The sequence below is a fragment of the Phyllosticta citribraziliensis genome (genome assembly GCF_038025025.1).
Source record: "Phyllosticta citribraziliensis strain CPC 17464 chromosome Unknown J3D65scaffold_14, whole genome shotgun sequence".
Lineage (NCBI taxonomy): Eukaryota > Fungi > Ascomycota > Dothideomycetes > Botryosphaeriales > Phyllostictaceae > Phyllosticta > Phyllosticta citribraziliensis.
In genome coordinates this window covers 443,859-457,459 of record NW_027117351.1, presented here as the reverse complement: position 1 = coordinate 457,459, position 13,601 = coordinate 443,859, and the positions used below count along the sequence as shown (strand labels likewise).

Sequence of the window (13,601 nt, the reverse complement as noted above, 5' to 3'; positions counted from 1 at the left end):
GGCCTTGTCCAAGTATTCACTCACCTAGTCACAGCACAGCCGGCCAGCCAGCCAGCGAGAACGGCCGCACATGAAACGCCATTGTAAAATTTCCAGGGGGAACGCTGAGGAATGTGCGTGCTGTACAACTTCGAGGCTTTCAAACACCGGGCCCGTTGGCAAGGCCACACAGCGAAATCCCCGTGCTTTTCCCACCACCAAAATGCCTATAGCAGTCAGCAACCTCTCTGTCATCCAGCATGACATGTGAAACCGCACAACTGCGTCCGTTCTGTGTGTACATGGCCTGATTGTACGTCCGGGCCGGTCTGGCCAGCCCGCGAGCTACGGCATTCCAGGAACGCTAGTGGCTGTCAGCGTGGCCCCCCCGTTGCCTTACTGTTTTGAGCTTGGCTGCGTCGAGCCCACGACGACTGCCTCACTCCTTACAGCTAGAAAGTCATGTCCACGTCGCCACTGTCGTCGCCGCCGTCGTCCTACTCTGCTCGCAGGCGGGCGGTTGGAAAGCAGGCTTAGCCGGTTACCTGGCACAGCCCTCCTCCGCTGAGCCATGGTCGACTGCCCGTGTGCCGCCGCGGCTAATGGGAGCTACGCTTTTGTGGTTGGAGTAGGAGTACGCACGCAACGCAGCCAACAGCAGGTATTGGTGTTGCACAACGTCCTCGGCCCAACGCGACAGCATTGCGCCTTCAGGAACCCATCCGGTCGCTGCTTTGGCGGTCATACGGATTCTTCTGTCACTCGTCTGTTTTGACTACTTCGACGCGTCACCTTTTCGTTGTCCACGTGGTTCGACGTGTTGGCGACGCAGGTCAAATTTTCGTATTCCGGTTTACCGAGGACGACGTGAAGGCTTCTCACCCTCGAGCCGTGTTTCGCAGCAGCGCTGGTGTCGAGCGACAGACGACGATGGGGGAATTCAAGTGTTGCCTTGCTCTTGCGCTGCGTCCTAGCTTCCGCTCGTCTGTCACGCGGAACAGCGCGAGTGGATACAGCCTCGGTGTTCGTCGATTCTTCTTTCCATTCCTGTGCGTTGGCGCGATTCATCGGCCACGACAAACCACGATGCAGCATGCCCTCTTCAGACCAGAAAAGTTGCGGGAGACGGAATTGCGAGCCGATGGTTGTTGTTTGTTTGGTGTTGAGATCGGGACCTCACGAGAAAGCGGGATGCCGTCTCCACACCTATCTCACAGACCTCGACACGGGTCGCGTCGGCGCGGGATGGTCAACCCCACTCCCGCTATCTCATAATGATGATAGTTTAGGCTCGTATTAATATTGCCTTGGGCAGTTTGGTGGCTTTCGCGTTCGTTTCCCAACTGCACCTCAAGTCTCTCCCTGTCTTTGCGATTCACATTATCAGAAATTCAAGAAACCTGGCCAATGGCGGCATCACAAACTCTTTTCCCCGGTGTTGCTCTCGTCACGGGAGCAGCGGGATCTGGCAAGTCACTACCGTGTTCTTTCTGCTATGGACGGCTGCTCATGATCTACAAGGCATTGGCAACGCGACCGCGCACGCTTTCGCGGAAGCAGGTTGCACGAGGATCGCCATTACCGACATCAACCCAACAACGCTGGAGAGCACCAAAAAGTCCGTCGAGGAAAAGTTTCCCAAGTCCCAAGTCTTCGCCCTGGCCGGCGACATCAGCTCGTCAGAGTTTGTCGACAACTTCATCGCACAAGTTGTGCAGAAATTCAGCCGTCTCGACTACTGCGTGAATTGTGCGGGTGTACTTGGACCAGGCAAAGACTCGACCACGACGTCGATTGAGGAATTCGACCGCGTCAATGCCGTCAACTACCGCGGCTGCTGGCTGACGAGCAGGGCCCAGCTCAAGACGATGGTGGACCAGGAGCCGCTGGCTAGCCACGACGGCTTGAGGCCGGCGCAGCGAGGCGCGATTGTCAACATTGCTAGCCAGCTGGGCATTGTGGGACGGCCAAACGCTGGTGAGCACCACACTCTCCATCGAATGCCCCAATTAGATGCTAACAGTCTTCTAGCGGCGTACTGCGCATCCAAAGCCGCTGTCATAGGGCTGACGCGCTCTGATGCGATTGATTACTCTGCCCACGCAATCAGAGTCAATTGCATCTGCCCTGGGGTCATCGAAACTCCATTCATCATGACCAGGGAGGAGGATAAGCAAGCGATTTTGCCGTTTGCTAACATTGCTCCTATGAAGCGGATGGGGCAGCCGTACGAGGTGGCTGATGCAGCGCTGTTTCTGTGCTCGACCAAGGCGAGTTTTGTGCAGGGTCACGCCATGACTGTCGACGGAGGGTAAGTGATTCACGCTGAGAGTCGGGACAGAACTAATCGTGAGATCAGGTATGTGATCAATTGAGTAGAGGTTCTCCGTTCCAATCAACCTTTTGGGACTCATGTCCAAAGACCGCCTTCTTGCTTCTTTTTACTCCAGTGTCTCTCCAGCTTTCAATATCCCTCAAATCAAAATATGTTCAGAGCCGAAGCCGAACAAGGCGGGGGCCAACGTTGTTTCCAAGTCCAACATCGTTTTTGAACGGGCATCGTGCTTCAACAGCATGGTCACTGGCATTGTGCTCCGCATGGATTATTCTGTCCGGGATCGCGGACGACAACGACCGAGCTGATCTTGCGGGACCTGGTCCTCAACAGGAGATACGTTCGAAAACGGTCTGCAACGTCGGATTGGAAATAGCGCACCCGGACGTCTTGCTTCACATTCTTCCAACGTACTTCGTCCAAGTCGTACAGCTCGATGTGACCGAAGCGGCGGAGAGGCAGGCGGCGGATCGCGTCCGACCAGCGCTTGTAGTAGGCCCGGTCAACTTGTCGTGGGCTGACCACCGGCTTACAGGAAATCTCCAACTTGTGATGCTCCACGAGATTCTCGTAGTCCGCCGGAGGAGAGCGTAAGAAGGACTCCGAGTTGATGGAGAGGAAAATGCTGTCGATTTCGGTGGGATTGTCCAACCAATGCTCAAATTCGGCGAGATTCATGGGGCGTTTCCGCAGCCATTCTCTCTCAACGAATCCCATGTCTTCGCGAATGGTCGAGCAAATGCCAAAAAGCGGACGCAGCTGGGCGTACTCCTTCTTGTCCTGGTCGGAGATGACGTCGGTTCTCTTGAGCTCCTTGAGCTCCTTGAGCTTCGCCACTGGGTCTCTTGGAAGCTGAAGCATGGCCTCGGCCGCCGTGGCGTCAATGTTGCAAATGCTGACCACCTCGCCCAGGATTTTCTGCCTGAGCTCAGCGGGCAGGGCCAACAAGCCAAGCGCCGTGCTGCTCGCGTCTTCATAGTCGATCGTCAGCAAATGAAAAAGCGACGCCAGGAGTCCTGGAGGTACCTTTGACAACAGTCTCATTCTCAGAAGCGGGGACAGACGCGCTCTCGGTGTCCAACGACTCGCTCGGGGTTTGGCTACTTCTTGTCAGCTTTGCCATCACACACTTACTTGACTGAGTAGACTCACGCATTCGCCTTTCCACTGGAAGATGGGGAGGCCATGGTACTTCTGCGGTGGTACTTATTGAAGTGGGGCGGGAGGAGAGGGAGGAGAGCCGGGAGCATTTTGCCTTGGAGTGGATTTTCCCCAGCGGAGCGAAGCGGAGTCTGGGTATTAATACTGACTGCGTTGCGACACCGAGATCGTGGAACGGTGTGAGATCGTGGGACCTTGGGACGGCGTGTATGTTGGGGGAATGGACCAATGGTACAAGTTCAACAATGTTCAGATAGCTTTTTCTGTTGTAGTAGGGTGGTATGGACAGCCATCACAGTAGGTGTCGAAAGAGACGAGACTCCTGCGGCTGGCTGTAGTAATAAACAGCAACTTGTTGAGCGTGGCTATGGCAGTATACGGTGCTCCTTAGGCATAGCTGTTGAATGAATACTCCGCAGCCGCAGTCGTAGTGCCAGGAGGTCTTGTTTCTTTCGGCACCCATTTTGCCCCAACAGACGGCACCGGTTTGAAAGCCATGGAATGGCTCCTGAAGATTACCATCCGGTCAATGACCAGGTGGCTCAGAATCTAGTATTCCAGTTTCAAACCATTTCCTACGCTTGGTAGCAAAAGTCTTGGTATATATGTCAAAAACGCGGTCATTCCTCCATAACCGCCAGTGAGTTGGGGCGCCGCGGCGCAGTATGACGCTCCTCGACTGTGAATGATTCTGCCAGGCGCACCCGGTAAGCTGGCGGTTATGAGTTCGACCCTCGGGCCGGACGCAGATGTAGGGCACGGCCTAGCCGTGCCTGAACTGTTTTGTCATTCTTGTTTGCCCCAACTCTCGGTCGATGCTCCCCATTAGGTTTTCTTTTTTCATTACGGAGAGCAATGAATGAATGCTCCCTGGTTGGCGAGACCGTTTCTCTGCTCTTATTTTCGTGCGTGCCATGACTTTCATAACCGGGCGTTGAATGTTGAGTCCCATGGTAGCTCCAGGGCAATGACCGTTGGAGCGAGCCACGGACTGGATGATGAGGAGACGACCGACCAGTACATACGCAGAGCAAGACGGCAATACCGCTCGGCGAGGAGAAGACGCGGCAAATATCCGTAGTGTTGCGGAATCGAGCCTGAGTGCCTGAGCGCCCGCAGAGTAGAAGTAGTTAGCCAGGTGACCTGGACGTCCGTTCGGCCGCCCATGGGCGCGACACCTAATCAAAACAACCTTCCATGCCTTCATCTTCCATTTCCATAATACGTAGTCTTGTCCGCAGTCCTTTGAATCAAGATGATGCATTAATGGCCGAGGCGACCCACGATTCCGACAACGGTTGCTCTCAGGCGGCATCCAGGAACGACAACATAGCGATAACCCCAACAGGACAATGTTGTGGTTCAAACAACTGCTCTTACAAGCTTCTGCCCAAGCTCTGCCTGACAAACACCACTCTTTGTCCCTAACGGAGGTCTGAGACACTTAAGCAGAGAATGCGTCAGCGACTCAGACACCGCGATTCGACAGTGCAAGACATGCGCAGGGAAGCCCCCACAGGCGAAGGGAAGTCTCGACCTTTGAGCAGGACTCGAATATACAGGAAGCTGCGCCTGCGATATCCTACTGTTGAATTAGCCGGCCTCTTTCAAATGTCTCCCTTCGCAACAGTTCACATTGCTTACGAGTAACGCCCGTCACACTACTTCACTTTGCGGTGTCGAGTGTGAATTGGCATCATATATCGCCCATCGCTTCTATAATCAGTACCGCCGTTCAACTCCGTTCGGCGCGCCCCACCCTTCGCATCCTCACCACTTCATCCTCGCTGGCCATGGAGCACCTTTACCAATCGCTGGACGACTTTCAGAGCCGCTGGATCCGGTTGCGTGTTGTGCCAGTTGTCAGCCAGCCTGAAGACGGTCAGGGTAAGCTCTGGGAGCATTCCATCGCAACGACACTGGCTGATCAGACCGGCGCAGTCCTGGAAACCACGCCGGGGGATGGCCAACATGGCAAGGTCGCAGGCGACGACGACGCCGAGCTGACGCTGGCGCTCAAGCAGTATAAAGACATGGTGCAGCACCGCCAGACCCTTGCAATGGAAGAATACAACCGCCTCGTTCAGCGCATTTGCGAGCTCACTGCAGAAGACGAGTTTCCGGATATCGAGACCGAGTGCATCGTCATGGAGAACCAAGTCGACTACGACGACCCCTACGATGCAGACGACGAGGAGCTTTGCGAGGACAAGTCAGCGCCTTCGACGCGTCCCTCTACTCCAAGCTTCACGTGGACCGATGACGACGGCGAGAGTTCAGCGACCATGGATACCAGCCCCAACCGCGTTCACTCCCCCAACAACTCCCCGCCAACGTACCATCCTTGGATTGCAGCCAAGCTGCTGGAAAGACTTGCGGCCCTACCGACGGCTGGATGACGGAAGCACGCCTAGTTCAATGCAGGGCCCGAGAGAGTGGCGGAGAAGCTGACGATGTACACGATTCTTCAGAATTCGGAATAGGAAAAGAGGGGTTATGCGGGGGTGCTGGGCTTGACTGTGTGGTTCAATGCCGTCGCATCAACGAGAGTCTAGAAAATACAAGCAATTCTTGCGGATTCCGCGTGTGCTAAAGATGCATCGTGATTGGTTTGCTCCTAAGCTCTTTTCAAACTGCATGACTACCGCGTCCAGCCGCGAGCAAGTGGTTGTATGACGTTTGATGCAGCAACGGCGCGCGAAGCTACCCCATAACTTTCCACGTGCAGTTGTCGAGTAGGAGGCTAGCGCTGACTGGTACGGCGACGAGTGGATCGGTCGATGGGACAAAGGCAACTTGTTCAGAGGGGGCCGGTTTGCGGAGGAGGCGCCTGAGTCGGAGCAATTGTTGTATAGGGCTTTCAGTAGGAGGAGAAGAAAAAATAAAAAGTGGAGGCAGGGTGGTCAAAGAACCGGCCGTGGTCAAAGGATGGGCGTGTCAGGCGGGTGAGGTCTGAGAGGGTTCCCGTCGACTCGGCCGCTCGGCGCCCGGCTGAGATTATTAAGGAAGAGGGCCCGGCGCTCAAATTCTCTTACCTACTTAACCACAACTCACACTCGTCCTCGCCACAACCCCATCTGCCTCCACCATCTTCGCACGCCGCCGTCTCTAGCCCTCGTCAAGGCTTGCGACATCAAACTCGGACAGCAAACGTCGACCGCCACAATCGCCCGCCAGGAGTTACCGCTCCTCTGAACCGCTCCCGTCCGTCAACTTCTGCCCGAGGGACCCCACAAAGCCACCAGCCCAGAAATCTCGACACAGCGGCTGTATATGTATTCGCCCCGTGACAACGCCTTCAGACAGGAACCTCCGCCCAAGCTGCAATCATTTCGCGACATACGAAAGCCGTGTAGCGAATTCCACTCGACCAACGGCTAGCCCGCAGAAACCACAGCAAACTGCCACCATTCCGACCATCACCGCCAAACTTTACCCTCCAAAGACTTGCGTCCGCTGCATGTCTTTGTCGGCTTCCACCAGGCCTCGCCATCCCCGCACCACTCACCCCGTCTCCCGCCACTTCCGCTAAGTTGTCTCCGACACCCCGCCGTCATCATGGCCAACCTCAACGTCCGTCGCGATGTCACCGACCCCTTCTACCGCTACAAGATGGAGCGCCTTCAGTCCAAGATTGAGGGCAAGGGCAACGGCATCAAGACCGTCATTGTCAACTTGAGCAACGTCGCCCAGCAGCTAGCGCGTCCCCCTGCCTGTATGTCTTCCCCTCTGCTCTACCCACCACTAGCTGATCATTTCCCTAGATGTCATCAAGTACTTCGGTTTCGAGCTCGGTGCCCAGACCAACATCAACCCCAGCGACGACCGCTGGATCATCAACGGCGCCCACGAAGCCTCCAAGCTCCAGGACTATCTCGACGGTTTCATCCAGAGGTTCGTTCTTTGCAAGAAGTGCAAGAACCCGGAAACCGAAGTCAACATCAAGGATGGCCGCATCATCCTCGATTGCAAGGCCTGCGGTCAGCGCACTGACGTTGACCTCGCCCTCAAGCTCAGTTCGTTCATCTTGAAGAACCAGCCCAAGAAGGGCAAGAAGGACAAGTCGACCAAGAAGGCTGAACGCAAGGCCAAGAAGGAAGCTGGACGCAACGGCGACGGCGAGGATCACAGCGGCAGCAACGGAGACAGCGGCAATGACGATTCTCCCGAGAACGGCGACTACGAGGTTGACGCCGGCAGCGATGATGAGCTCACCCGACGCATCAAGGCCGAGGCCAAGGACATTGAAGCTGCTGAGCCCAAGGAGGTTCAGTGGTCCGTCGACACCTCCGAGGAGGCCGTCAAGGCTCGTGCCAAGGACCTTCCTGATGACCTCAAGCGTGCTCTCGTCATTGAGGGTGAGGATGAGGGCGAAGACGGCCCTAGCGTCTACGACCAGCTGGGCACCTGGATCCAGCAGACGGCCGGAGAAAAGGGCGGCGTCTCCAAGCTCGAGGACGTCGAGATTTACCTAAAGGCCAAGGAACTGGGCGTTGAGACCAAGTACAAGACGCTCGCCGTCTTGGCTCAGACCATCTTTGACGACAACATTCTCAAGCAGATTGACGGACGTGCCGCCATGCTCAAGAAGATGATTACCTCGGACAAGCACGAAAAGGCTTTCCTCGGTGGCATCGAGCGCTTCGTCGGCATTGAGAAGCCAAACCTCATCCGCTCCGTCTCGGCCATTCTCATGAAGCTCTATGACAATGACCTCATCGCGGAGGAGACTCTCAAGGCTTGGGGCCGCAAGGCCAGCAAGAAGTACGTCGACCTGGCCACCAGCAGGAAGGTCCGCCAGTCGGCTGAGCAGTTCATCGAGTGGCTTGAGAATGCCGAGAGCGATGAGGACTCGGACGATGAGTGATTGCCTTTTGATGCGTTTTGCAAGCTGTGGCTTGAGGGAATGATCATGGGTTCAAAAGTGGTTTCTTATTCCAAATTGCTAGGTGTGCTGTCGTTGGCTTTTCTCTGCTCCTGCACAACTCCGCTCCTTATGTTTCTGCTGTCGGTGGAATCCCTACGCCAGTAGTTTCTCGGTAGTCCAAATATCTCCCTCTCAAAACAGATTGTGTACCGTGACCTGCATGTGAAAATGTCGGGGACGAGACCTGCACGGTCCCGTCACAATGACTTGCATGAGGCTGCGGCTGGCTCGCGAAACCTTCCCCGTCAAACGGAGCTGTTGAGCTCGGCTTATCGATAGTGCTCTACAACTTGCGACTTCTGGCGGATCCTCTTCCACAATTACTTTGCAACTGACAATGGAGGTTTCTCAACGTAATGCCGCCGCTCTTCAAGGTTGAAACATCTCCCTCGAGATTGTTTCCATATGCTAACGTCGAGCCAGAGCGTGTCATGAAGCTCGCCACGGCGCTCGTCAAGAGATTCGAGAACATTGTCGCTCTTGCTTCCGTACGACTGTCACCCAATGCCGACACGGCAATTCGATCGCGATATACCTGCTGACCGGACCCAATCGCACAGCCCGATGCCAAAGACTTCAACACAACCGCGAGCAAAAAGTTCCAAATGGAGGTGGAGACGGCCGCCTTGGTACGCACATTGAGCCCTTCCGCCCGCCTTGGGCATTCGAATGCCAGGACCCCATGTTCCGAAAGACATGGCAGCGGTCATCGGGACTAGGGATGAGCTAGATACTTGGAGCGCACCGGCTTACGCAGTCTCAGATCCGCGCAACCGAAGACATCCTCACCCTCACGCGCCAAATGCAGGAGCTGTGGCTTTTTGGCCAGCTCAATACCCTCGACAAGGACGGCAAAGCGAAGGAGATATCGCAGGTGGAAGATGATGCGCGCGCTATTGCGGCGGCGGTGGAGCAGCTGGCTAAGGAGATGCTCTAGGCGCTGGCCGGCTGGCTGGCTGGTGGGAGCGGCGTTGTGAGACGCGGAAACTAAATGATACCCAGGGACACACACACGACAGGCTGATGACGGCGAGGTGTTTAGACAAATGGAATGGCGCTTGACAAGATCTTTTCCACGGGCTTGCAAATTCGGATTCCAATGGCACCGGCAACCACTTTTCCTGCGAGCGGGCTCGGACGCGTCGTGCCAATTAACGCGTCTCCCGCACTTTTGCTCTCCCCCGCCATCACGACCACAACGACCAAGACGCCGCCAAATTTACAACCACAATGCCCGACGACGCAACCATGCCTCCGCCACTGACCTCGCGCCTCCCGCTGACGCTCATCGTCGCAACAACGCCGTCCCTCGGCATCGGCAAAGGCGGCGGCCTGCCATGGCCAATGCTCAAGAAAGAAATGGCATACTTCGCGCGCGTCACCAAGCGCGTGCCCTCGCCCACCTCTGCTACGACCTCTTCTCTTCCACACATCTGCAACGCCGTAGTCATGGGCCGAAAGACCTGGGACTCGATCCCGCCGCGCTTCCGGCCGCTCAAGGACAGGCTCAACGTCGTCATATCGCGCTCGCCCGCCTCGTCCATCGCTGGCGTCGCCGACGCCGCGGCAAAGGGCGATACCGTTATTACTGCCTCGTCTCTGCCTGCTGCGCTGGAGAAGCTTGACGCCATATCATCGAATCGGCTGGCTGATGAGGACCACAATACTCAGGAACAGACTCTCGTGGGAGGCGAGCCGCTCGCCGGTCTGGGGCGCCTCTTCGTCATTGGCGGTGCAGCGCTGTACAAGGCCGCGCTCGAGACGCCGAATGCGCGGACGGTGCTCCTGACGCGGATTCAGCGCGATTGGGAGTGCGACACATTCTTCCCGGTTAACGTCGAGGGCGAGGGGTGGACGAGGAAGAGCAATCATGAGTTGAGCGCATTCGTGGGGGAGGATGTGCCCGAGGGGTGTGTGAAGGAGGTTGTCAAGGCGGAAGAGGGGGTCGAGGAGGTCGAGTTTGAGTTCCGCTTGTTTGAGAGGGTGGGAGAGTGGTAGGTTGGCGGGTGTTGGTGTGGTGGCTCGGAAAATCGAATGGATATGCCCAACCCTCTTGGAGCAGAGACTCTTTGCCCGCGGTTCTTGAGGGTCAATGATGCGTTTGCTGGGTAAGCGTCCGGTCTCCTTCATCCCGCTGGACCTTGCAATTCCCTCAGACACTTACAGGCACGCTAAACAGACTTGCCCATTTTCCGATCTTTCATCCCTCGCTCTTCAAAAGCCATCATCTCTTTCTGCGTAAGCTTCTCGCAACAACGCAGTGCCCTACGTGCTCGCAGCCATCACTTACACAACACGTATGCATAAACTTTCTTTCAGCCCAAGTGTATCCACCCCGACCAGACTAGCAATCCGCCTGTCTTCTTCGTAGCTACTACAGTCACGCTTAGGAAGCAGTCATCCACTGCCGCCGCAGCCAGATCAAGGGAGTCTTATTCCTTGCGACTTCCTATCCTATCCCATCCACCCCATCTATCCCTCTCTTTCCCACCTTTTCCTCCCGAACACACATGCGTACATACTCAGATCTCCAATCATCACCAGCCAGGTCCAAGCATATCTGTCCCGCAAGAGCGCGAGGTGTAGACACGACACACGAGACGAGATGGAAGACACAGCAACGCGGTGCTTCCTTTTGCGGTCAATGGCTCCTCTGATACCTTTTCCCTCGCTCTGGCGCTGTTGGCTCCTCTTTCTTTGGTCGCACTGCTTGTAGTGCGTGGCTGGGATGCATGGGTTGGCTGGGCTGGGTGGCATAGGACGGAACGGAATTCGGTGTCGGTGGGCATGGGGTTGGGTGTGAGGGGCGTGACTATGGCTTCTGCAATGGACGGCGGTGCATTGGCGATGGCGGGAGAGGGAGGAACTGGCTCCAGTGGAGCGAGGACACAGCCATGGAGGCAGATTCTGTGGGTTGAAGGGCCTAATGCGTCGCGGTTGCGCGTGTTAGGAAGACGCAGATGAGGCAGTGCTGATTTTCGAAGCAGATTGGTTTCTCCAGACCACTCGAAATCGTGTACCTGGTACACAAAGAGATGGGACGCACAAACTGCACATAGACGATGGGGGAGGCAGGCTCGCGATGTACGTCCCGCCAACACAAACAACAAGAAAACGAACCATCCTGAAAGCTGGATTGTGCAAAGCTAACACGTGCGGCTAGCTACGAGAGGGGAGTGGGGTATCGTGGTCTACAGAGTGCAAGGTGTAAGGGGAAGGCAAGACAAAGCGTCTCATGCCGACGTGGGGAGTGACGGGTATGTGTGCGGGAAAACACTCTGGCCGATCGAGATCCTGAAGTGCGTCCATCCAACCGTCGGAAAATCTGAAACCTGAAAACCTGAAGGACAGTCAGTATTGTATGCAATGAGTGGGGAGAAGGGTGAGCGGGCTGACCTGTCGCTGTGCTGTCTTTGAGTCTTCCTTCAGTTCAACGTAAAAGAAGGAAGAGGCCTGGCTGTTTGAGGGGCGGGCTGAGTGGTCCACACTGTAGGTGACGGTACGCGACGCTTGATGTCGCCAGGGAAAACGGGTACAGCAATGCTCATGGAACCTGAAGGCCAGTCAGTCTTGTCTCATCAAGTGAGGAGGCGCATGGGCTGACTGACCTTTCGCTAGGCTGTATTCAACTCCCTTCAGTTCAACGTAAAAGAAGGAAGAAGCCCGAGTGACTGAATGGCCCAGACGGTACGCGACGCTCAATGTCGGCAGGCAAACAGGCGCAGCAATGCTCATAGAACCTGGGGGCCAGTTAGTCTTGTACTCATTGAGCGTGGAGACAGGTGAGTTGACTGACCTTTGGCGACGTCATCTTCAAGTCTTCCTTCAATTCACGTAAGAGAAGGAAGAAGCCCACCCGACCGATGGGGACCTCAAACGGCTGAGCGTTGGCAGGCAAACACGCGCAGCAACTCTCGTAAAACCTGAGGGCCAGTTAGTCTTGTACTCATCAAGTGTCGAGGCAGGTGAGTTGACTGACCTTTCGCTATCCATCTTCAACGCTTCCTTCAATTCAACGTAAGAGAAGGAAGAAGCCCGACCAACTAACTGACTGGGCGGCTGAAATGGTAGGCCACGCTAACCGTTGGCAGGCAGACAGGTGCAGCAATGCTCGTAGCAGCGACGGTGCATGCAAGAGAGGTTGGAGCAGACGTGGTTCTCGTAGTGCGTCTTGCAGCCGCAGTGGCAGCACTGCCAGCGCTTGAACTCCTCCAGCCACATGCCGAACGGGCCGATGGTCTTGACGGGCCGCATGTACACGACGTGGCGCGGGTGGTGGACGACGTCGTCGTCGTCGTTGGGCGCGACCCACTCCTGGGCGGCGGGCTGGGCTGGCTGGGGCGAGGGCGCGTTGATGTAGCTCGCCATGTCGGCCTCGAGAGCGCCGGCTTCGTCGTCGGCCTCGTCGCTGGCCACGCGGAGGCTGGAGAGCTGCTGGACGGGCGCAAAGTCCCGGGTGGAGGTGCCGGCAGCGGCGGCGGCGGAGGAGGAGGATGGGGCGGCGGCGGTGGTGGTGGTGGTGGCGCGCTGAGGTGCCGACAACATGGCCGACACGATGGTGGACAGCGTGGGGTCCCGCGGTCCCAGGTCCAGGGCAGCCTGTGCCTCACGAATGAGGTCTTCTCTGTTGGCCGCAGGCGGGCCGGCCTGACCAGCCTCGTCGCCGCCGGTCTTCGCCTTGGAGGACGACCTCCTTTGGAGGCGGCGAGCCGTGGCGCGCGTCAGGGCGGCGAGACCCGACGACGACGAGGAGGACGAGGCCGGAGCGCTGTTGCTGCGGCGCATGGTGTCGGGAGAGCCTGGGCTCTCGGGGGATGGGGAGGGGGAGGGTGAGGGAGAGGGAGAGGGCGCCGGGGGGTCGATCCGCTCGTGTGGGAGCAGAGGGGCTTCGTCGTCGGCGTCGTCTTCCTCGAGGTCAAGGTTCGAGGAAGAAGGAGACGGGGCTTCCGTCTCCGCCCTTTTATGCTCAGGGCTCGACGCCGAGAGCGGCGCACCCTGATGATGTCGTTAATGAGTCTTCTCGGCGCAAGTCTAGGAGGTTCCGGAGCCTGCTCTTACCTCCTGCTCCACAGCGGCGGGCGCAGCGGGCGCAGACATCGTGACGCGAGGTTCTAATAGCAGTGTTACCTGGCCTCTTGGTTAGCACCAGGTCCAGCCTTCACCACGGGAAGATTCTTACTTGGGCGGCCTTGGTTTGGG

The 13,601-nt window shown here is 56.9% G+C and overlaps 7 protein-coding genes across 7 annotated transcripts; 5 read left to right on the top strand and 2 right to left on the bottom strand.

Moving 5' to 3' along the window:
* Window positions 1–1,386: 1,386 nt before the first annotated feature.
* Window positions 1,387–2,294, top strand: J3D65DRAFT_648395 (oxidoreductase; the record flags this gene model as incomplete). Its single annotated transcript, XM_066802388.1, has 3 exons — window positions 1,387–1,447; window positions 1,501–1,956; window positions 2,011–2,294. The coding sequence occupies 3 exons, from the start codon at window positions 1,387–1,389 to the stop codon at window positions 2,292–2,294; spliced, it is 801 nt and encodes a 266-aa protein (XP_066650532.1).
* A 32-nt stretch (window positions 2,295–2,326) lies between these two features.
* On the bottom strand, window positions 2,327–3,665 carry J3D65DRAFT_152095 (uncharacterized protein). The gene is made up of 3 exons (XM_066794096.1): window positions 3,467–3,665; window positions 3,341–3,414; window positions 2,327–3,285 (listed from the first exon to the last, which is right to left on the bottom strand). The coding sequence occupies exons 1-3, from the start codon at window positions 3,562–3,564 to the stop codon at window positions 2,558–2,560; spliced, it is 900 nt and encodes a 299-aa protein (XP_066650531.1). The 5' UTR covers window positions 3,565–3,665; the 3' UTR covers window positions 2,327–2,557.
* Window positions 3,666–5,268: 1,603 nt separating this feature from the next.
* Window positions 5,269–5,874, top strand: J3D65DRAFT_607360 (uncharacterized protein; the record flags this gene model as incomplete). The annotated part of the gene is made up of 1 exon (XM_066798499.1): window positions 5,269–5,874. One exon carries the CDS (start codon window positions 5,269–5,271, stop codon window positions 5,872–5,874), a length of 606 nt encoding a protein of 201 aa, XP_066650530.1.
* A 1,159-nt stretch (window positions 5,875–7,033) lies between these two features.
* J3D65DRAFT_672070 (domain found in IF2B/IF5-domain-containing protein) lies at window positions 7,034–8,342 on the top strand (the record flags this gene model as incomplete). Its single annotated transcript, XM_066803446.1, has 2 exons — window positions 7,034–7,190; window positions 7,240–8,342. The coding sequence occupies 2 exons, from the start codon at window positions 7,034–7,036 to the stop codon at window positions 8,340–8,342; spliced, it is 1,260 nt and encodes a 419-aa protein (XP_066650529.1).
* Window positions 8,343–8,653: 311 nt separating this feature from the next.
* On the top strand, window positions 8,654–9,486 carry J3D65DRAFT_151972 (mediator complex, subunit Med22). Its single transcript, XM_066794095.1, has 4 exons — window positions 8,654–8,776; window positions 8,826–8,890; window positions 8,963–9,031; window positions 9,166–9,486. The coding sequence occupies exons 1-4, from the start codon at window positions 8,740–8,742 to the stop codon at window positions 9,337–9,339; spliced, it is 345 nt and encodes a 114-aa protein (XP_066650528.1). The 5' UTR covers window positions 8,654–8,739; the 3' UTR covers window positions 9,340–9,486.
* Window positions 9,487–9,650: 164 nt separating this feature from the next.
* Window positions 9,651–10,400, top strand: J3D65DRAFT_561569 (dihydrofolate reductase-like domain-containing protein; the record flags this gene model as incomplete). Its single annotated transcript, XM_066797524.1, has 1 exon — window positions 9,651–10,400. The coding sequence occupies one exon, from the start codon at window positions 9,651–9,653 to the stop codon at window positions 10,398–10,400; it is 750 nt and encodes a 249-aa protein (XP_066650527.1).
* Window positions 10,401–12,133: 1,733 nt separating this feature from the next.
* Window positions 12,134–13,499, bottom strand: J3D65DRAFT_688073 (uncharacterized protein; the record flags this gene model as incomplete). The annotated part of the gene is made up of 5 exons (XM_066803858.1): window positions 12,134–12,142; window positions 12,199–12,325; window positions 12,382–12,445; window positions 12,485–13,397; window positions 13,461–13,499. 5 exons carry the CDS (start codon window positions 13,497–13,499, stop codon window positions 12,134–12,136), a joined length of 1,152 nt encoding a protein of 383 aa, XP_066650526.1.
* Between the last annotated feature and the right edge of the window lie 102 nt (window positions 13,500–13,601).